The 21,418-nt window shown below is 40.6% G+C and overlaps 1 protein-coding gene and 1 non-coding gene across 5 annotated transcripts in view; one reads left to right on the forward strand and one right to left on the reverse strand.

The window, feature by feature from the left end:
- The first annotated feature begins 1,892 nt into the window (after positions 1-1,892).
- Positions 1,893-21,418, forward strand: part of HERC2 (HECT and RLD domain containing E3 ubiquitin protein ligase 2) — a 215,612-nt gene continuing 196,086 nt past the window's right edge. For all 4 annotated transcript variants that reach the window (XM_061182985.1, XM_061182988.1, XM_061182986.1 and 1 more), the window contains exons 1-3: positions 1,893-1,957; positions 2,334-2,436; positions 13,895-14,009. In XM_061182985.1, the coding sequence (XP_061038968.1) occupies positions 2,365-2,436; positions 13,895-14,009 (187 nt within the window). In that variant the 5' untranslated portion in view covers positions 1,893-1,957; positions 2,334-2,364. The remainder of the gene's footprint in view (positions 1,958-2,333; positions 2,437-13,894; positions 14,010-21,418) is intronic.
- LOC133078979 (U6 spliceosomal RNA) lies at positions 21,242-21,348 on the reverse strand. Its single transcript, XR_009697987.1, has one exon. It is a non-coding gene; the product is annotated as a U6 spliceosomal RNA (small nuclear RNA).

Raw genomic sequence — 21,418 nt, forward strand, 5'->3', positions numbered from 1 at the left:
GCTAACCAAAAGAAATCCCGAAGAGAATTTTCCCTTTTATGAAAAAAGGCAAAAAGTGAAAATAGCATTCAGCATTTGTTTTGTTGTGAGCTGTTATAGAGGTACCTGCACCCCAAGCAGCAGGTGGCACCACCAAGCTCCTTCCCTGGGAACTACTCTCAGCATCTCATCATCAAGCCGCCATAGCTTCGAATTGTGTCTGTGAGTATCTGAGCTTTATCGCAATTTACTTCGTGCATCCCTTAGCAAGATGTGTCCTTTCTTTGCTTTACAACATTTCCATTCCGAAAGGTCGCATAGGAATTCTCTTTTGGATAGTTGGGGAAATCTGTATTCCCTTACTGTCCTTTTGAGGTCTTTAGTGATAAATTTTCTTGCATTCCAGATATTGGTAACTTGTGTGTTTTCCCTCTTTTTGGAGGTCTCATCATAGCTTATAATCTTTTCAAATGATTGGCTTTTATTTTAGTTTCATTGATTTTTCTCTATAGTTTTTCTGTTTTCAATTTCATTTATTTCTGCTCCTCTATTATTTCCTCCCTCTTCTTGTTTTGGGTGTGTGTTGCTCTTCTTTTCCTAGTTTCTTAAAATGTAAGCTTAGCACAGGGAACTCTACTCAATACTCTGTAATGGTCTATATGGGAAAAGAATCTAAAAAAAGAGTGGATATCTGTATATGTATAACTGATTCACTTTGCTGTACACCTGAAACTAACACAACATTGTATTGATCAATAAATCAACTATACTCCAAAAAAATTAAAAAAAATAAAGTTAAGTCTAGAAATCAGGAAAATAAAGAATGGGAAAACAATAAAAACATGTAAGCTTAGATTGTTGATTTGGGGTCTTTCTCATTTTCTAAGATAAGCAGTTAGTGTTATAAATTTCACTTTAATCGGTATTTTAGTTGAGTCCCACAAATTTTGATGTTGCATTTTAATTTTGTTCAATTCAAAATAGTTCTTTTCCTTTGAGATTTCTTCTTTGACCCATGGACTATCTAGAAATGTATTGTTTAACTTCCAAGTGTTTGGAGATTGTCCTGTATCTCTTAATGATTTGTAGTTAATTCTATTATGATCAGAGAACATACTTTGTATGACTTTGTTTTAAATTTCTTAAGCATTGTTTTCTGGCTACTGGTTCAGTGGAACTAAAAGCTCTCATTTCCTTCTCTGATCCCCCTGCTACCAGCTGCTCCACGTATTCTGCGCAAGGTTTTAGTTGCATTCAGTGGGACAGGCAGGAAGAGGCTCTTGCAGACCCCATCCCGCCTCACCTTCAGCCCTAGCCTCCGAAACACCCTGCAGCACCACGCTGTCTCCGCACCGGCTGGCTTTCCGAGAGCGCGGGAAGAAGTCCGGTTCAGGAGCGTGTGCGTGCGTGCGTGCGGCGGAAATCCCGCCTCTCGGCGTCTTCGGTTGGCCTTGACCGCAAGAGGGTGAGCTCAAGGAGGAAGAGGAGCCGGATTGAAGGAAACTTGGAGAGTCGGCAGAAGGGGCGGGGATGCTCCTCTTCCCCATTGGCTGGGCCTGCGGAGACGCCTCGATGCGATTGGCTGGGCAGCGGGGGCCGTAGCCCCGCGTCGGCCCGCCCCTCCGGCCTCCGGAGGCGCCGGGATTGCAGGCCCCGGGATTGGGAGTGCCGGCGGAGCCCGTGGCCTTTGGGGCTGTGTTCGCACGCGCCGGAGCCAGACAGCCGGGCCTCTGCCGTCCGGTCCGGTCTTTGTCCTCGGGGGACGGAGAGGGCGGCCGGCCGCTGGGGCGGTGCGGGCCGCGGCCGGGCCAAACCGGGGCACGGCGGGCGTTGGCGCCGCCGCCAGACCGGGGCCTGCGCGGACCGCCCGCGGGGCGCGTCTCGGGCTGTCTTTTCATTTCCAACTGATTATTGTTTTGGATTTTTCTGCAGACGTGAATTTTGATTAATTTATTTCACGCACCAGTTCTGGCCTGAGGTAAAGCGGAGGATGCGTGCTGGTGTCATTTGTCGTTGAGATGTGGGCTTCTTGCAGTCTGTGTGTTTACCTTTTGGATTTAAGGGAAGGGGATGACATTGTGATTTGGTCTTGTAACCGTCCATTCTCAAGGTCTCGCCGACGTGGTACAGACCCGGGCGAAACCCGTGTGTGACTCTTACCTGGATTGGAAGTAGGCTTTTTCCTTTCTCGCCCCATCTTTCTCTTTCCCTCTCTCCTCCTCTCACGCCCCTCCTCCAGAGCTTCTCCTCTCCCTCCTTCCTGTTCTCTCTTTTTGCCGCATTAAACCTTGCGGTAGGGTCTTTGTAAAATTCTGAAAAGGTTTAGGTCTTCAGCGTTTCTGTTTTACTTGCAGGTTTGACGACTGGGAGGAAATCGGGGGAAAGATGCCTTCTGATTCTTTCTGTTTGGCTGCTCAGGCTCGACTTGACTCCAAATGGTTGAAAACAGATATACAGGTGGGGTTTTGACATTCCTTTTTCCTGGTGTTTTCCTGCCTACATAGTTAAATTTCTGGTGAACCCTTTCTTTAGGATATGTAAGGGCATGCAGATCAGATCTTGCCATATGAGAGAAGCGGGTTTGTTTTCTATAACTTTAAATGTACCTTTTATTGTGTCAATTTTTATTGCTCTTTTTATAGTGTGTGTGTGGCTACATTTTAATTACAGTTATTTATAAGTGAAAGAATTGAGATAGTTATGCAAACATTTTTTGTTATTATTTTTTAAGAGGTCTGTATCATTCTTAGCCATATCTTGGTGACTGTTTGTTTAGTGATACTTTTTGAGATGTTCAGTTAATTATGTGGGGGAGAAGTGACATACAGTCATTTATTATGTCCTGCAGAAACTCACTTATTTTTATGGGATTCTGTGTTTGTGTTTCTGGAGAGACAAGGGTTCAGTTGAGCTGCTTGTTTTGTATTCTCACTGGTCTTATTAAGAGGAGTGCTTGGATTTTCACGTCAAGAACATGTGGAAACAAAATGTTAGCCTTAGACTCTCTAATATTTTGTTTTAAGGTAATTGCATGCTTGTCCAGAAATTGCCAAATAAATAACGATGATGTTTCTGTAGTCTTTTCCTTATCCCAATTTAGTTTTGTTTGCAAATGGAAAAACTGTGTTTGTAACTCCCTGTTGCCCTCAGAAAGAAATGGCTGAAATATTTTGTAGTGTATATGTGTTTTTTCCCTCTTCCCTGAGGTTAACCATTTTAAGTATTTCTCAAGTAATCTTAACCTTGTTTTAATACAGTCTTACATACTGCATGACGCAAGTCATGTATTCTGTAAGCAGTTGATCTTAGATACTTGAAGTGAAGCATTATTGCCCTTCTTAAATTTTTTTTTTTAAGTGTTGAGTCCCAGTTGGTTTCAGAGCCAAGTGTTAAGAACTATGTTGTGGGTGATGGGATTGTTATTAATGGTGTAATGTTAGATAAGAAAAACAATAAGAATTGGGTTAAGAATTGGCATAGTAGTGACTTTTTTTTTTAAATTTAAACATTACCTTTTATTTAGCAATTACTTTGTTTTCCTTTGACTTTTTTTTTTTTTTAAGCAGGAGTGGGGGAAGTGAGAGATGAATAATTTCTTATTTACAAAATCTTGAGATTCAGGCAAATTGATTTTAAGAATTGTTTTTATTTTTTATTTATTTAAAAAAAATTTAAAAGAAAATTTATTTATTTAATTTATTTTGGCTGTGCTGGGTCTTAGTTGCCGCACTCGGGATCTTTAGTTGAGACATGTGGACTTCTTAGTTGTGGCATGCATGTGGGATCTAGTTCCCTGACCAGGGATTGAACCCTGACCCCCTGCATTGGGAGCGCAGAGTCTTACCCACTGGACCACCAGGGAAGTCCCAAGAATTGTTTTTGTATTAGTGTTTATATATTTACAAAACTTTTTGAAGTAAAGAACTTTACCTAATGAAGTTTTTTTTCCCTTAGTAATTATAATTGAATAATTGCTAAATATGAGTTTTGGCATCTTGATCTAAAACCGGTTTAATGCTGAGTTGAGTGCCTACAATGAGTCAGGCAGATACACATGAAAAGAAACACCACTTATGCCTTAGAGCGATTACCATTTTACCTTTGGTTTATTTAGAGTAATATACAGTGCTTGGCCCTTCTTAGACATTTGAGTACTATTCAGAAGTCTTCCAAACTCCTAGGAATAAGTGAAGAGACCTAGGTCCTAGGAATAAGTGAAGAGACCTAGGTTTTGGATAGAGGAAAAATGTAGTATGGGTATTGAAGCTGTGAGATAAATGAAAATAGTGTGAAAAAAGTGATTGGTGACCTTGGTTTTATACAGTTTCTCCAGCATTGCTTATTAAATGTGAGGAATGAATGTTGTTGTTTTACCTTAAGGAATAACTTAGACATGGTTTACTCTTTGGAATCTTTCCTGAAAACACATATTGTGGATGCCGGCCTTATGCTGACAGGTTTTACACTTATCTTGTTGGGGATGTCTCTCCCACCTGGAGTGGGAAGGGTCCCTTTCCTTAAGTAGGCTTTTGTATTGGGAGCAGGATTGACACCTGGGTAATGAATAATATGTGGGGTAGAAACATGTTTCTTAGCTGTAAGAGTTAGCTAATCTATTTTTCTGTGGCTAGTTTTATTTGAAATGCCTGTGAAGTTTTCATTGACTTTAGAAAGGAAAAATTTTTGGAGATTGTGAAGAGTTTTAATATGTGTCTATTATAGAGAATGTAGACACTAATCCTAGACTTTCTTGATCAGAGACATTTAGATCCCTCAGGCCTTGGACTTTGTAACCAGCTGCCTCTAATGGAGTACCCATTATATGGCAGGCATATATCTGGTTTTTACATATATAATGCTTTTTACTTCTTCAGTACTCTTTTCTGGTTGTTGTGTGGAGTTCCTTGAATCGCCATCTTCCTTCACAACTCCCTTGAGGAGGCAACAAATACAGAGCTGAGAAGTGTTAGCTACATAATCACTACCATTACCATGTTTATATTTACAGTAAAAGTCCTTCTGTCTGATGTGATTGGTAGTTTTTTTGGTGAACCAAAAAGTCAATTAAGCAAAAGAACTATAAAAATAGTACATAATACCTTAAAAACTTTTTATTCTTAAAATATATATGCATATTTATTTCCTAGTCTTTTTTTTTTTTTTTTTCTTTTTGGCTGTGCCGTATGGCATGTGGAATCTTAGTTCCCTGACCAGGGATCGAACCCGTGCCCCCCGCAGTGGAAGCACAGAGTCTTAACCACTGGACCACCGGGGAAGTCCCTTGCTAGTCTTGATGTAAGGTTAAGGGTGTGTCTTTGAGCATGGGTCCACGAATGGCGTTATCCTGTTCTTTTTTGAATAAGCTGTACTCAGATCAATCTCCTACAGTTTCTATTTTTGGGTTCTTTGAAGTGGAACATGAAATTAGATATGTATGAAGCAATTTTTAAAACTTTTTATTTTGAAATAATAATAGACCCACAGGAAGTTGCAAAGAAAGTAGAGAGGTCACGGTATACTCTTCTCCTAGACTCCCCCAGTGGTACAATCTTAGATAACTATAGTATAATATTAAAACCAGCAAATTGACATTGGTACAATGTGTGCATAGTTATATGCCATTTTATCATATGTGTTTATTCATGTAACCACCACCACAATTAAGATCCAGAAGTGTTCCATCACCACAAAGATCTCCCTCCTGCTGTCCCTCTATAGTCACACTCAACTTCCTCTACCATTTTTGACCCCTGGCAATCACTAATCTGTTCTCCATCTCTATAATTTTGTCATTTTGAGAATGTCGTATGGTATGTGACCTTTTGAAACTGGCTTTGTTCACTTGGTATAATGCCTTTGAGGCCCATCAAAGTTGTTGAGTATATCAATAATGCAACTCAGATTGAATTTTTCTTTTCTTCTAGTCATCAATTTAAAATGATTCAGCATGAAAGTTAGCTTTTAAACTTAAAGTTATTAAATGTATATATTGTCACTTTATGCTTAGAAATATCAGTAGATTAAAAAATGTAAACATGAACATCCTGGTAAATTCAAATCTCAGGTTTTCCAGTTGATAGATGATACGTAGAAATAAAAGGATGTTGTACATACAGGTAACTTAATTGATTTTCATAATGACTTCTTGTGATTACTTTCGTGTCTGTGAATAGGTAGTATTGCTCAATTTTTATTCATGATTTTGGTTGTTTGTATCTTTTCTGTACTTTGGACCTGTCTTGTCAGGGGTTTATATATTTTGTTAGTCTTTTTTAAAGAACTAATTTTTAGCTTTGGTTCTTGGAAAAGACTAATAATAGTTATAAAGGAAAGAAAATGAGTTTATCGTTAGACTTGACAACAAGGCCTTATGCAGAAGAAAACTGAGTAACATATTCACTGCGCCCAAGAAAAGAAAATGTGAGCCAAGGATTTTATGTTCTAGCAAAACTGACTTTTCAGGTAAAAAGGACACAAGTTTATCAATGAGCAGGAACTCAGAAAATATCGTTTCCATGAGCCCTTCCTGAGGAATTGAGTAGAGAAAGATCTTTAGATGACTGAATGACTGTACATTGACATGAAGACTGGTGGTGGGCATTAAACCTATAGTTATGGGTAGAACCCAGAGTGAGTTTTAAAAGGGAGAGAGCATAGCATGTAAGAGCTGTATGCTTAGACGTGTTGGATTATAGTAGAACTGTTCTGCAGTGTCTAATTTAGTAATCCTATGCATTGAAGTTTTCACTTTAGATCTTGTATTTTTCATCTTTAGAGGTTCCATTCCAGTCCTTTTTGTATCTTTCATTTCACTTGTCATGATGTTCATATTTTCCTCTCTGTGAGTACATGGAACATATCTATAATAGAGTTTTTAACATTCTTGTCTGCTAATTCCATCATGTCTGTCATTTCTGCATTTATTTCGATTGACTGAATCTATCATTTCTTTTGATTTATTGCTCTGGTTATGGGGCATGTTTGCATGCCTGGTAATTTTTTATTGAATGTTGGACATTATAAATAAATATTATGTTATTCTGTGTTAGATTTTATTTTATTCTTTTACAGAACATTAGTTTTGTCTGGCATGCATGTAAGTTACTTGGGATCGATTTGGCCTTTCAAAGATTGATCCTAAGGTTTGTTTGGGCTGATTTAGCACAGCCTTTAATCTTGGGCTAATTTATCTGCCTTATTAAGGCAATGTCCTTCTCAGGACTCTAATGCTTGGTGTGTTGGGAGGTCTTTCTGTTCTGGTTGGTGGAAACATAAGATTTCCCAGACTGTGAATCATGGGGGTTCTGCCTACTCCTTTTTAGTGCTTCTTTCCCCAGCCTTGGGAGTGTTCTCAACCCATACCCAGATCAGTTCTCAGCCAAAGTCTCAAGGGGTCCCCTCTGCCCATCTCCAGAGATCAGTCTCTCTGCAGCCAACTTCCTCTCCTGTATTCTTGTCATTTTGACCTACTTATAGCTGGTCTGTCTCCTCCATTCAGCAAGACCTCTGGGCTCCATTTGGGTTCCCCTTTCCTGTGTTGCAGCCTGGAAGCTGCTTCTAGGCATTAAGTTTGGGAAGTTGTAGCCCTTACTTCATTTGTTGCCCTTCTCAGGGATCACAGTTCTGGGCTGTCTGTTGTCCAGTGTTGGAAAACAGCTGTTTGATATATTCTGTTTGGTTTTCTACCAGACAGGTAATTCCTAAACAAGTTAATTCTTCACAGGTGGAAGCACAGGCCTTCCCAATCTGCTTTTAATCTCATTTATTGACTTCTTAATTTTAGATATTGTTTTTTTTGGTTTTAGAATTTCCACATTTTTGTTTGAATGCATTCTATTGAGGTATAATTATGTTTAGTAAAATGCATCTATTTTAAACGTTTAGTGTGAAGTGTTTTGGCAGTTTGCTTAACTGCCACATTAGGTACTTTTCTATAGTTTCCAGTTCTCTGCTGAAGTTGTTAATGTGGTCTTTCAATTGCTTGAACACATTAAACCTTGCGCAGCCTCTTTAGATTCCTCGACTGCATCTCCCTTTCCCTCTGGGTTGATACCCCAGCGTGCCTGTGGGCCGCCCTTCTCCTCCTCGTCTTAGATGTAATGTCACACAGCAGGGCGTAGGTTAGGGCTTCCCAGCTGCCTACCATGGAGTTGCCGGTGACATCGTCTGGAAGGTGGGGGAGCGCAGGAGCTCACTTTCCATGGGGTGAACATTCACCGCTTGGTAAGGAGAGATACGGGAACTGGGTATTTTAATTCCCACCCCCACCCCCTTTTTTTCCCTCCTTGGACGGGTCTGTGGTTTCTTCTTGCAGATCTTGGCGAAGAGCCCCACATGCCTGGGGAGTGTGCCTGCCGCAACACCATGGAGTGGGGACCGGTGCAGTAAAACGGGAGTCTGCAAACTTTTCCTGTAAAGGGCCAGATCGTAAATATTTCTGTGGGCCATGTGTCCTCTGTAACAGCTGCTCACCTGTGCTGTTGTCATGCAAAAGCAGCTACAGACAGTACATAAAAACAAGTACATGTTGGTAGGCTCCAGAAACTTTATGGATACTGAAGTTTGAATGTCATAATTTTCATGTGTCATGAAATATTTTCCTTCTCTTGCTTATTTTTCGATCATTGAAAAATGTAAAAGCCACTCTTAGCTTGAGGGCCATATGAGATCAGGTCGTGGGCCAGGTTTGGCCCCTGGGCTGGGCCTTAATTTGCTGACCCCTGTAGTAACTTGCTGCATCATTTGCTTCCTATGCTTCCTTGTCTTGCCTCTCCCTCTGCCCTTCCCCTCACTGCCCTGGGCTGGCATCTACCAGGGAAAGTGTCAGCACTTTAATCCATTACTCGGGCTTTCCTTTTTAGGGCAAAGTCTGTATCTGTATGTCTGTTTTCTGGATCCACTCTTGATTTGTTTATGCTGTCTTCCATTTTTTTCATTTTTCAGTCATGTGGTCTTATCTTACCCATTTTTATTTTTGTTTGAGTTCTAGGTATTGTACATGAAAAATTCTTGTGATCATTTGGGGGCATTGGGTAATGCTTTCCTCCTCCAGAGAGGATCTGTCAAACCAGTAGCACTAGTGACCTCAGGTTACTTCAGAGCAGTACGGAACTGTGATGGTTCAAAACTGGGCTCCTGCCGGTCTGCTTGCACCTCACCCGTACTTCTGTGTGTGTGGCCCTTCGGAGTTCTGCTCAAAGCATGGCATGTTTACCTCTTCCTCACAGGCGTCTTCCCTGTGAGGACCATGGCTCCGGCCTCTCAGCAGCTCCACTGAGCTGTGCTTGGTCTCAGCCCTGCTCGCAGAATTGGCAGGTGCCTCTAGGGAAGCAGCCTTCGGCTCCCTGGGCTGTCCTCCTCTCCTTGCTTCCTGGATGTCTTCAAACAGATGTACTTTATGTTTCTTTCTGACCTTTCCAGTTGTTCTAGAAACCTGTTCTTAAAATTTTTTGGAATTGGTATATTGTCCTGTGTTCAGTAGGTGTTTAGAAAGTATTTTTCTGCAAGGCTAAGAAAAAAAGCCAGATACCTTTACTTTAGTCATCTGCAGATATTTGAACAGATCCCATTTCAGGCATATTTTAAAAATAGAAAAAATAAACATTTTCTAACTATAAGTTAATCAAAATGCCATTTATTTCATTTGGCATATTCTATTTCAGATTATATTGTGTTTGGATTATTTTATATTATTAATTATATTATATTCGGATTATACAGTTCTGAAGTAGTGATTTTAATAGATACCTTAAGGGTCAGCTTGCCCAGTTCTAGTTGGTTTTCAAGTATTGGTAGCACCTGTGGTGGCTCCCCCAGGCCTCCTTACTGCACGTGTTGGTGCATGTTGTGGTGTTGTTGAGAAGAGAACAAGCTTGAGCGTTAGGCCTGTTCCCAAAAACTCTGACAGCCTTGGTGTTATGTGATCTTGGTCAGGTAATTGAACTTCTAAGTTTTAGTTACTGACCCTCAGAACTGGGCCTATTACTACCCACCCTTGCTGGCTTCTTTTCAGGATGAAAATGCCTTTACCTGCTATGTCATTTTAGAGGTGTGAGGTAAGAATGTAAGAGCACATTGGAAAAGGGTCCTAAGACTGAATAATGCTAATCAGAGGCATCTGGATTCTACGTGAAAAAAGTTAAAATTTAAGATCTATATTGTCACCCATTGGGAACGTTTATGTAAATTACCTACTAATAAAGACAAGCTATTTATAGACTGTTGTACAAATACTCTTAAACTGACAAATTGAAGTGACTTTTACTGCTTGTGCAGGTTATTCTTCCAGTGCCATGATTATTTCCCAGTTTTCCCGGCCTCTTTCTCCTTGGGATCCTGTGCTTCCCTCCCAGTGCCTTGGAATGCTCTCCCAGGGGCTTCATCTCTGCCTTCTGCAGTCTAGCTCTTTCAAGCCCTGCTCCATGGAAGCTTGCTTTGTTGCCTTAGCAGTGTTCCTCCTTCCTCGAATCCTTTCAGATGCCCGAACCATTGTAGTTTGGTGGTTACTCGAGTTCACGTCCGCAGTTCCTAAGAGGCTTCTACAGCGAGTATCCCTCCAGACACCCAGTGTCTACCTTCCACACAGCTGCCCTACTCTCATCCTTCCCAACATGACCCGAGTGATGAAAGAATGGGCGGTAGTGATAGTTCTTGTTTCCATGTAAGCTGGGCTTCTTCCTTGGCTTATTCTATAATAAATGTTTCGTCCCCAGCCACCCTGGGGTAATCCTAGTGGGCAGTCGGGGCTGGTCCACCCTCCCTCCTTCGGCATTAGCATCTTCTGCAGGTCTACAGCCCATGCTGTTGACTCCCAGATTTGAACCTCTAGCCCTGAACACTCTGCTAAGATCTGAATTTGTATTTGCAGTATGTGTGTAATGTGTCTGTGTGTGTATGTGTGCACGTGTGTGCGCGTGCATGGGGAGAGTATCTCCATGTTTATGTTCAGTAGTTGGTGCAAATCTCAGTGGTTAAAACTGAGCTAATTCCCTCTCATCCTGAGTCTGTTCCCTACCTGGTTTTTCACTTTTCACATCTGCTGTGTCCCGTTTGATCTGAAATGTCTTACATACTCTTCTCTTCCATGTCTTGGCTTAGGCTCTCTTCCTGTTTTGGGGAGCTCTTAGCAGAGGCCTCCTAAGTTATTTCCTCTGTTTCTGGTTTCTTCCTCTGTCCTCTCCACTGCCCTGACACTGAGTTATGGCTGGAGGTGTGATCATTTATTCCCTGGCCCCTGGAGGTGGCCTGTAACTGCTGGAGCACAGCACGCGTGGGGCTATTTATTCTGGCCACTGTTTGCCTGTGTGGCCATGCCGGCCAGGACTGAGGCCAGCGGCAGCTCTTAGCTGCCCTCCTCTTACGCAGACCAGCAGATGAGCCAGGCCTTTCCATTCCCGCATTAAAACCTCAGGGGCCCTGAACGTTTGTGGCTCACTTTTTAGAAACGATTTACTTCTCCCTCTGCCAGTTAATACTTTTGCCAACAGTCATGTTTTGGTCTCAAGTATGTTTATGGCAGTTATCTTGTTAGTGATGTGGACAGATAAAATATGAGTGCTGAGAGAAAGTTGTTGCTTCTGTGAAAACTAAGTTAGATGCCAAATTGGTTTTCTGTTGCTATGTAACAAGTCACTGACCAGAAATTCAGCAGCTTAAAACAACTCCGTTTATTCTCTCTCCCTTTCTGTGTGGGTCAGGTGTCTGGCCATGGCTTAGCTGGGCCTTCTGCTTCGGGACTCACAGGCTGCAGTCAGGGTGCTGACCAGTCTGCTTTCTCATCTGGAGTCTCACTGGGGTCCTTGTCGGCAGAATTCAGTTTGTTGGGTGTTGGGTGGGGCTGAGCTGTGGGCTGCTAGGAGACGCCCCCTCCATTGGCAGCTCATGGCAGTGGCTGGGAGAGTGTCTCTTCAGGATGGCTCCATCCTCTTAAGGGCTTTTACCTGACAGGGCCCTAGGATAATCGTCCTTTTGGTTAACTAGAAATCAACCGATGTGAGACCTTAATTATATATGAGAAATTCCTTCACTTTTGCCACAGAAGGAAACAAAACCTAGTCACAGGTGGAAAGTCCCGTCCTATATTCACAGGTCCTGCCCACACTCAGAGAAAGGATTACACAGGGTGTGTGTGCCCCGGGGGGGCAAGGATCTTGAGGGCATCTTAGATTTGCCTACTACACATTGTTTGGATAAAAGTGAGATGCTAAAAAAATGACTTGTACAGGTTAGGTAAGAGAGAACTGTAAAGGATTGCAGGAAAAGCCTTGCAAGTCTAAAGGAGTTGTGCACTAAGATTGCTCACAAAATGCCCTTCAGTTCTTGCTCCCTTTAAAGAAACTGAGTCTGGAAGTAGTGGATGATTCATGAGAGTGGCGAATGTTGGATTGATGACAAGGGACAAGCTGGTGGACTTGTGAACAAAGAAAAGGCCCTGACCTTCCATTAAAAGATGGGCAAACAGAGGTGTCGGTTTTAGTGTAAAGTGTCTTGTCTGTCTGAGAAGAGGATTTCTGTTGTACCTGCCGTTTTCAGAATGGATGCCTTCTTTGGGTGTTCACCATGCCCCCGCCCTTCAGTGACTGCTTTCTCTGGGAAGCCTTTTCTGACTTCCAAACACTGACAACCAAGAGCACTTTTGTGAGCGTTTTTGTTTTGTCTTTGAATATCACTATGGACTCGTGTTTTTATTTAAAACTTTTTCAGTCCAATATAGTCGTTATGTATTTTGATGTTCAAAATTATTCTAAATTTGGCCAGTGAGGGAGTCCTCATCAGGCTTTGAGCAGCTTTTTTGGTGCAAACTTAAGATATTCCAGGCTTACCTTTCTGTCCCGGTCTTTGACTCAGCCTTTTTTTTCCTAGAGCCCAGGTTTCATTTAGTGGGAACTGGTACTTGGAAACCAGTATCTGGGTGCTGGGTGTACTCACTGCTCTCAGAGTGCCATTGATTTTAGGTCTTTTCCAAAGACAGTGCAAGCAGATATATTCAAATATAAATTCATGCTGAGATTTCCAATTCAAATTGTTTTTAAAAACTTCCTTGATTTTATCTTTTATACTTAAAATCTTAGTTTCTAGTAACATTAACATACTTTATCATAAACATATATTTTATTATATTAACATTGCTTTATCCTACAATATATATACATGAAATGGTTGAAAAATTTTAATGTCAATATTATAGTTGTGAATAAGACCAATTAGTAAAGTTTAAGGTTTTTTTTCCCTTGAAGTATATCCAACTAAAGATGTATAGTTGAAAAGGCTCTTGAAATACAGTTGACCCTGAACAACGCAGGTTTGAACTACGTGGGTCCACTTGTACTTGGATATTTTTCAGTAGTAAATACTGAAGTACTACACGGTCTATGGTTGGTTGAGTCTGTGGATGTGGAGGAACCGTGGATATGGAGGGCTGACTATAAAAGTTATATTTGGATTAACCCCTGAGTAGTTCAAGGGTCAAGTGTACTTTTCTTTTTGATAAACAGGTTAACTTGCTTGTTACCAGTTATAGGCTTTGCTTTTTATGATTTAATTGTACTTTTTGAAAATCAAAATCATTTATATGTTTTAGAAGTAAATGTAAGGTATACTCAAAATCTTGCCTTCATTCACCTCTGCTGCTTTTTACCCACGTTCCCCTTCCCATCTCTCCATAAGTGATCATGTTATTTGTGTCTGGTTTATCTTTCCAGAGCACCTGCCCACATGTGTCTTTTTTCTTGTATCTTAGGCAAAACGTAGCATAGTATATAAGCTATTATGCACAGTACCTTTTTCACTTAACTGTATTTCTTGGGACAATTTTCATTAAATGTTGAACGAATGAGATTTTTTTTTCATATTATTCTTTAAGAATTGCATTGTGAGTACGATTACTCTGTAAGTTTATTTTATTTATCATTGCCAGCTTGCGTTCACACGAGATGGGCTCTGTGGTCTGTGGAATGAAATGGTTAAAGATGGAGAAATTGTATATACTGGGACAGAATTAACACAGAATGGAGAGCTTCCTTCTAGAAAAGGTAAGGGCCTTTAACTAGTATTTTTCATTGTGTTAAGACCTTTATAAATTGCATTTTATAGAAATTTTGGAATGTGCTATAGGAACAGAAGTGTGCTTGAGTATAACTGAAGTTTTGTTTTCACTTTGGAGCTGTCTAAATGATAGTTAATATTAGGAGCTTCCTGGATTTCACTGTTCTATGCGAATTGAAGGCCTTTTCATGACAAAACCACCTCGCTGTGGTGTCCTTCCTCTGATGTCTCATTTGTAGCTTATAGGAACTCCACTTAATGTTTCTTCGTTAAGTTTTAAAATATGTATTGCTTTGGCTTACTATAAATTGTGGTTATTATAAGGTTGAGTGGAAATAATCAGTATTCCTGAAATTTTTCCTGTATGACTCTCGAGTGGGAGTGTATAAAACACTTTTTGGAAGCCTTTGGCCTGTGGCCTGGACTTGGCTCCCCTTCTATTGTATCTTCTTGTTTATGCGGGGAAATATCAGTGAACAGTCTTGTTAGGCCTGTAGTTATGAAAACGCAATGAAATTCTGTCACGCAGTTGTTCTTGACTTTGGCTGTGAATCAGAATCACTGTTTAGGCTTTAAAAAGAAATGAATGCGTGGACCCACCCCAAACCTGAAAAGCCTGCAGGTCTACACAGTGAGCAGCCGCGCACCCATCCCCCAGGCCCTATCAGTCCCTCCTCTGTCCATTGGTGCGCCTTACCTGGCGCCCTTGGGCACTTCATGCACGGTATTAACAGGGTCCAGTTCAGTGTAACTTTTTGTCTTTAAGGTAAAACTTATGCATAATAAAATACATGTTCTAAGTTTACTATTCCATAAGTTTTGACAGATGTAATCGGTGTAGCTTAAACCCCTCAATGTTACTCTCACTTTGAAGGTTCTCTCGTGCCCCTTCCCAGCTCACCCCTGCCCTCTCTGCTCAGAGGCAACTACTGGTCTGATCTTTCTCTACCATGGATTAGTTTTGCGTGTTCTAGACTTTCATGTAAATAGAATCATGTAGTCATCTGTGCTGTTTTGTGCTTCTTTCACTCTGTAATGTTTTAGTAGTTCATTCTGTATATTTTTTTTTTGAATTTTATTTTATTTATTTTTTTATACAGCAGGTTCTTATTAGTTATCTATTTTATACACATCAGTGTATACATGTCAATCCCAATCTCCCAATTCATCACACCACCACCACACCCCCGCCACTTTCCCGCCTTGGTGTCCATACATTTGTTCTCTACATCTGGGTCTCTATTTCTGCCCTGCAAACTGGTTCACCTATACCATTTTTCTAGGTTCCACACATACGCATTAATATACGATATTTGTTTTTCTCTTTCTGACCTACTTCACCCTGTATGACAGTCTCTAGATCCATCCACGTCTCTACAAATGACCCAGTTTCGTCCCTTTTTATGGCTGAGTAATATTCCATTGTATATATGTACTACATCTTCTTTATCCATTTGTCTGTCGATGGTCATTTAGGTTGCTTCCATGACCTGGCTATTGTAAATAGTGCTGCAATGAACATTGGGGTGCATGTGTCTTTTTGAATTATGGTTTTCCATTCTGTATATTTTTAAAGTTTTTGTGCCTCTTCGTCTCAGCTCTCCAGTATTTGTTAATGCATTAAAACTCATTCCCCAAAATGTATTTTGTGAAACATTAGTTCTAAAAGATACTCTGAGGAAAGCTAATTACATGGAAAAGTTCAAAGTGTATTTCTTTTTCATTACATTTGATGAATATTTTTTGTTCTTTGTTCTTTTAAAAATCATGTGGTTAGAAAGCAAAGTGTAATTGTTCTTTATGTAGGTCCCAACTGAATAGTTTTTTTGACATTCAGTAAAAGTTCGTATTTTTAATGTGGCATGATATGTGCTTTTTATTATTAGAAAATACTTTTTTTCCTCAGGCTTATACATGACAAATTTCATTTTTAAGACTGTGTGCATTATATGTGGTTGTATTGTAGTTGATTGTGAGGAAAATACAGATTAGAGTAGAATTTCCTCAAACACACAGTTTTCTTTGCTCTGTTTTCCGCAGGGATCAATCACTTTCTTCTGTACCCACCCATTCTAGGATGAGTTCTTACTGTTATCAAGCTGGATTTCTGCATGGTTAATTTCTGGGAAATTGTGGCTTCTAATAATTTGCGCTTCCCTTGAGATAAACTTTCCTTTCTTTTGCAATCACATTTAGAACTTTCTGGTCCTACTGATGAGGAAAGAATGCTTCCTCCTACGTAGTAAGCTTTTGTGTTTCCTTTGGGGGCCTGCCCTACAAAAGACAGGCTAGATTACAGTCATATACGTTTTTTTAAGTGAACATTTCTTTCAACCCTGTTTAGGGTTGTTTGTATTTATTATTTTGAGGAAAGTAGAGGAGGGAATAGGCTATAAAGAAAGGAAAGTTAGGAGGCTACTAAAAGATATGCTAAGCTTATTTTTTTATTTTTGTCTAGGGCTGGCCTTTATGTGAAGAACTTAAGTATCATGAGCTGTTTCATTTATTGTAAACCTTCTCAGTCTATGCAGATAGTAAAAATACAGTAGCCAGTATTTTGCTTAGCCAGGCCTCTTGAAAAAGTTTCATTGCTGCTTCTATTACATTACAAATGTAATTTATTGACATCAGGACCAACTTTTTGTAGTTTTATGGAGCTTATTTTTGGCTTTTTCTGACTTCGTATTGTACTTAAGTGCATTAATTGTTTTGGGGTGTTGTTTTTTTTTCCTTTGTCTAGTCAGTACTCTTTAGTTAATGTGTTCCATGAGATGAGTTTTTGATTTTTTTTTTTTTATAATACAACTTTCCTGCTAGTTTTATAGTTTTTCTGTGGAGGGTGTAAAACATTGCATGTGACCTTTCTCCCCAAATAATTCATGATTATTTGGGCAGAAAAGGCGTCTGTATAACCAAGGTGTGTAACAGGATGTTGGAGACCCCATGATGTTACCCACAGCCAGGGCTGGAGGAGTTCCGAGGTGGAGTGTTCCCTGTGGTTGCCAGGGAGACCTGGCCTGGGCTCGAGGGCGGCGGTGTGTGGGGTCCCCGGGGAGAAAGGAGCCCAGGCCTCCAGGTGGAGGACTGAGAAGAGCAGCAGCGTGCCGGGTCACAGGGAGCAGCGGAGGTGGGCGGGCCAGCCTGGAGAGAAGTGGGCTCCTTTGAGCGCCCAGCTGCATCTGAGTCCAGGAGGGTATGCCTGCTGGTGCGTGGACACGCTCCTGGGGGACACGCTTATACACTGAAGGTTAAAAGCCTAAGGGTTCTCAAACTCTGCAGTTCATCAGGACCACCTGGAGGCTTGGTCAGACACCCATGCCTGGCCCACCCTTAGAGCTTTCGATTACTTGGAGTTGGGATAGGGCCTGGGAATTTGCCTTTCTAATGTGTTTCCAAGTCCTGCTGATGGTGCTTGCTTGTCAAAGAGTATGTCGTGTCTGTTTGTACAGCTACAGTCCATTACATTGGGAGTTTCAGAGACAGAAAGAGGAAAAGAGCTTCCTCATGTGCTCCTTAGCAAATAGAACATTAAAAAAAAAGCAAATGACCACAGTGTTTGTTTAAATAACATCCTACCTGTATGAAGTTAATCAAGGGAATGCTAATTTTCTCTTTTTGATACGCTGGCTCTCCCATATTGTGGCCCTGAAGCACAGGGAAGCTCTAATGATAGCTGTGAGCTCATGAAGAAATACAGAGCATCCCATCTCTGCTTATTTTTATGTCCAGCCTTCTTGCTGCATGTGGGTGTTACATCATGAACTCCATGATGTGGGAGCCACTGTTTGTTATTCTGGTCATCTAGGAAGTGCCAGATACATCTGGGTGTAAAAATACCTTGACAGTTTTATAGTTCAGAGTTTAGAGTCTGATCCTGGGAAGGTGGCATCAAACAGCTTTCAGAGGAAGCTGATCTGGGCTCGAGAGAGGATGGCTGTGCCGTAGTCCCAGAGAGAAAGCCCAGCCTGGTAGTAAAGGGCTCACACTTTTGTTTATTGATCAACTTTGTCAATTCTGACACATTTTTGCAGGTTTTGTTTAACTTTGGCAGATAAAGTTCCCTTTCCCTCAAACCTTCTGCAACTTACTTATCTGCTCACTTATCTCTTACCGTCTTCTTTCACGTTTTGGCATAATTGGACATTCTCCTTTAAGACAGAGATTACTGTCTTTCTTCCTTTTTTTTGGCTGCGCCGTGCTGTGCGGCATGTGGGATCTTAGTTCCCCCACCAGGGATCGAACCCACGCCCCCTGCAGTGGAAGCGCAGAGCCCTAACCACTGGACTGCCAGGGAAGTCCCTATCTTTCTTCCATCTTTATTCCTTGATAGTAACATTTATCATCTTGCTTATATATTTACATTTCTCTGCCACCATTCTTTCTGGTTTAATCTCAACCATCCATGTTAATTATGACTTTTATCTAAATTAAGTAGCCTCTAATTCGGATACTGGTTCCACACCAATTCTGTAATTCTCCAGCACCAACTGGATAGCTAATAATTCAACCCAATTCTGACACTTAACTACTGGAGTTAGCTCAGGCCCCACAAATTAAGGGCTTGGTCCCGCAAGACTACCTCCACTTCAGATGCCAGCCTCAAATGGGATTTCCAGACTACTCCCACTTCTGCCTGGCTGACTACAAATTCAGAGGTTACCATGACCCTCTCAGTTTCAATAATTCACTAGAACAACTCACAGAATGCAGGAAAACACTTTGTTGGTTTATTTTAAAGAATACAGCTCAGGAACAGCCAAATGGAAGAGATGAAGAAGGCAAGGTGTGGGAAAGGAGCTCAGAGCTTCCATGCCTTCTCTGGGCCCTCCACCCTCCCAGCACACCTATGTGTTCACCAACCTGGAATCTCCCCAAATTCTGTTGTTCAAGAGATCTTATAATTTAATCTCAGCCCACCTCTCTCTGGAGGTCAGGGGGTGGGCCTGATAGTTCTCACCCTCTAATCACTGTTTGGTCCTTCTGGTGTCCTGCCCACATCATGAAGCTATCTAGGGGCCCCACGCTGAGTCAGCTCATTAGCATAAACTCAGGTACAGTGGAAAGGGGCTTGTTATGAGTATCAGAAGACACTCCTATCCTCAGTAAATTCCAAGGGTTTTAGGAGCTCTGCGCCAGAAACCTAGAGCAAAGACCAAATATATATTTTTATTATACCACAGATAAAAAAATGGGAAGTAGGTGTTAGAGCATTTTAGCAGAGCTCTGGAGTCCACATTATAAGGGTCCCATTTTACATGTTTAATAAGCAAGAAGAATGTGCTCATTAAGAGGTGCAAAGGTGGTTTTGAATACTGCCATGCAGTAACAATAAGAGGCAAAGGCATGTGTGCATTTATTTGTTAACCTGTGCTTGGTGACTGATGATCTAGTTATTTTCTCTTAGCATTTGTACAGGGGTTCACAGATTAGCTATTGATTAAATCAATTTAATATTGGGGCCAGTGTAAGTTAATGAAAGGTTTGAACGTTGCTTTGAAGGTAATACACTACAGAACAATGTGATTTTTATTGATATAAAAAAGTTTGTCAGAATTTTATAATTCAATTAGAGTGAGTCTGTAATCTTATATTTTCACAGTCTTACACGTGGAAGTCATGTCAACTTTCTGATGAGTGAAACTCATGTAGACAGTGTAGAAAATTCAGATTAACTAGGCTCTCCTTGAGAAAACAAACCCAAGGCTTAGAAATCATGTATGCTGTGTTATATGCCACACTGCTAGCACATCGGGGAATGGACGTAGAGCCATTTTTAACCAGAGTTATCAAGTCAGTCTGATTTATCCAGGGGTTCACCTGGAGTATGTGAATTTAAATTCTAAATGTAAAGGTGCCTCTAAGTTAGCAGTTACTGAGACATGTCTTTTCCTTCCATAGTTATCGAGATGTAATTAACATATTGTGTAAGTTTAAGATGTATAGTGTGATGATTTGATATACATAGCAAATGAAATGATTACCACAATAAGGTTAGTTAACACGTCCATCCCTTCACATAATTACCATTTTTTGATGTGTGGTGAGAACATTTACAGTTACTCTCTTAGCAGCTTTCAAGTATACAGGACTCTGCGGTTAACTGTAGTCACCATGTTGTACATTACATCCCCATAACTTATTTTTCTTATAACTGGAAGTTTGTACTCTTTGACTGATGTCTCCGACCCGCGCAGCTCCTGGCAACTACCAATCTACTCTCTATGTTGAAGCCTTTTTAGATTCTACATGTAGTGGATCATATAGTCTGTCTGACTTAATTTCACTTAGTGTAATGTCCTAGTCAACCATGGTGTTCTAAATGGCAGGATTTTCTTCTTCTTTTAATGGCTGAATAATATTCCATTGTGTGAGAGTGCCTGTGTGTGTGTGTTTGTGTGTGTGTACGTACACATTTTCTTTATCCATTCATCCGTTGATGGACAGTTAGGTTGTTTCCGTGTCTTGGCTATTGTGAATAATGCTGCAGTGAACATGGGGATGCACATATCTTTTTGAGATAGTGATTTCATTTTCTTTGGATATTTACCCAGGAGTGGGAATCCTGGATCATATAGTAGTTCTATTTTTAATTTTTTTGAGGAGCCTCCATACTGTTTTGCATAATGGCTGTACCAATTTACACTCCCACGGCAGTGCACAAGGGTTCCATTTCTGAGAGTTTTTTTTTAATTACTTTTTTTATTGGTGTATAGTTGATTTACAGTGTTGTCTTAGTTTCTACTGTACAGCAAAGTGAGTCAGTTATACATATACATATATCCACTCTTTTTTAGATTCTGTTCCTATATAGGTCATTACAGAGTACTGAATAGAGTTCCCTGTGCTTTACAGTATGTTCTTATTATCTATTTTATATATAGTCCATTTCTGAGAGATGTTTTTTTTCCCCCTCAAAAGGCTGGCCACTCTTTGAAGTATCAGAAGTTTCTTTCTTTTCCGGGGATTCTTGATTTCCATTTTTTTAGATTATGTAAGTTTTTATTATTCTTTAATAAATAGGAGAATAGGAGTACCACTAGATTTAATAGACTTCATAGTTAATAATTCCTTGCAGAGGTAAGAAAATATACAAATACAATGAAGGGTACTGATATCAAGAATCTGCTGGCTCCACAGGGTTTTCTATTGAATGAGTCTGAATTTTGTGTGTGTGTGTGTTAATCAGCAGAGGGTGTCAAGATGGTGGGGAAGGGCACAAAATGTATAAGAACACTTCATGAATTTGTGTGTCATCCTTGCACAGGGACCATGCTAATCTTCCCTGTATCGTTACCATTTTAGTATATGTGCTGCCAAAGTGAGCACCTGAATTATTTTTAATCATCCAAAGTTCCACCACAGTTTTATCCAACCTCAGACAAATCTGGTCAGCATT

This window comes from Eubalaena glacialis, chromosome 1 (genome assembly GCF_028564815.1).
Source record: "Eubalaena glacialis isolate mEubGla1 chromosome 1, mEubGla1.1.hap2.+ XY, whole genome shotgun sequence".
Taxonomy (NCBI): Eukaryota; Metazoa; Chordata; class Mammalia; order Artiodactyla; family Balaenidae; genus Eubalaena; species Eubalaena glacialis.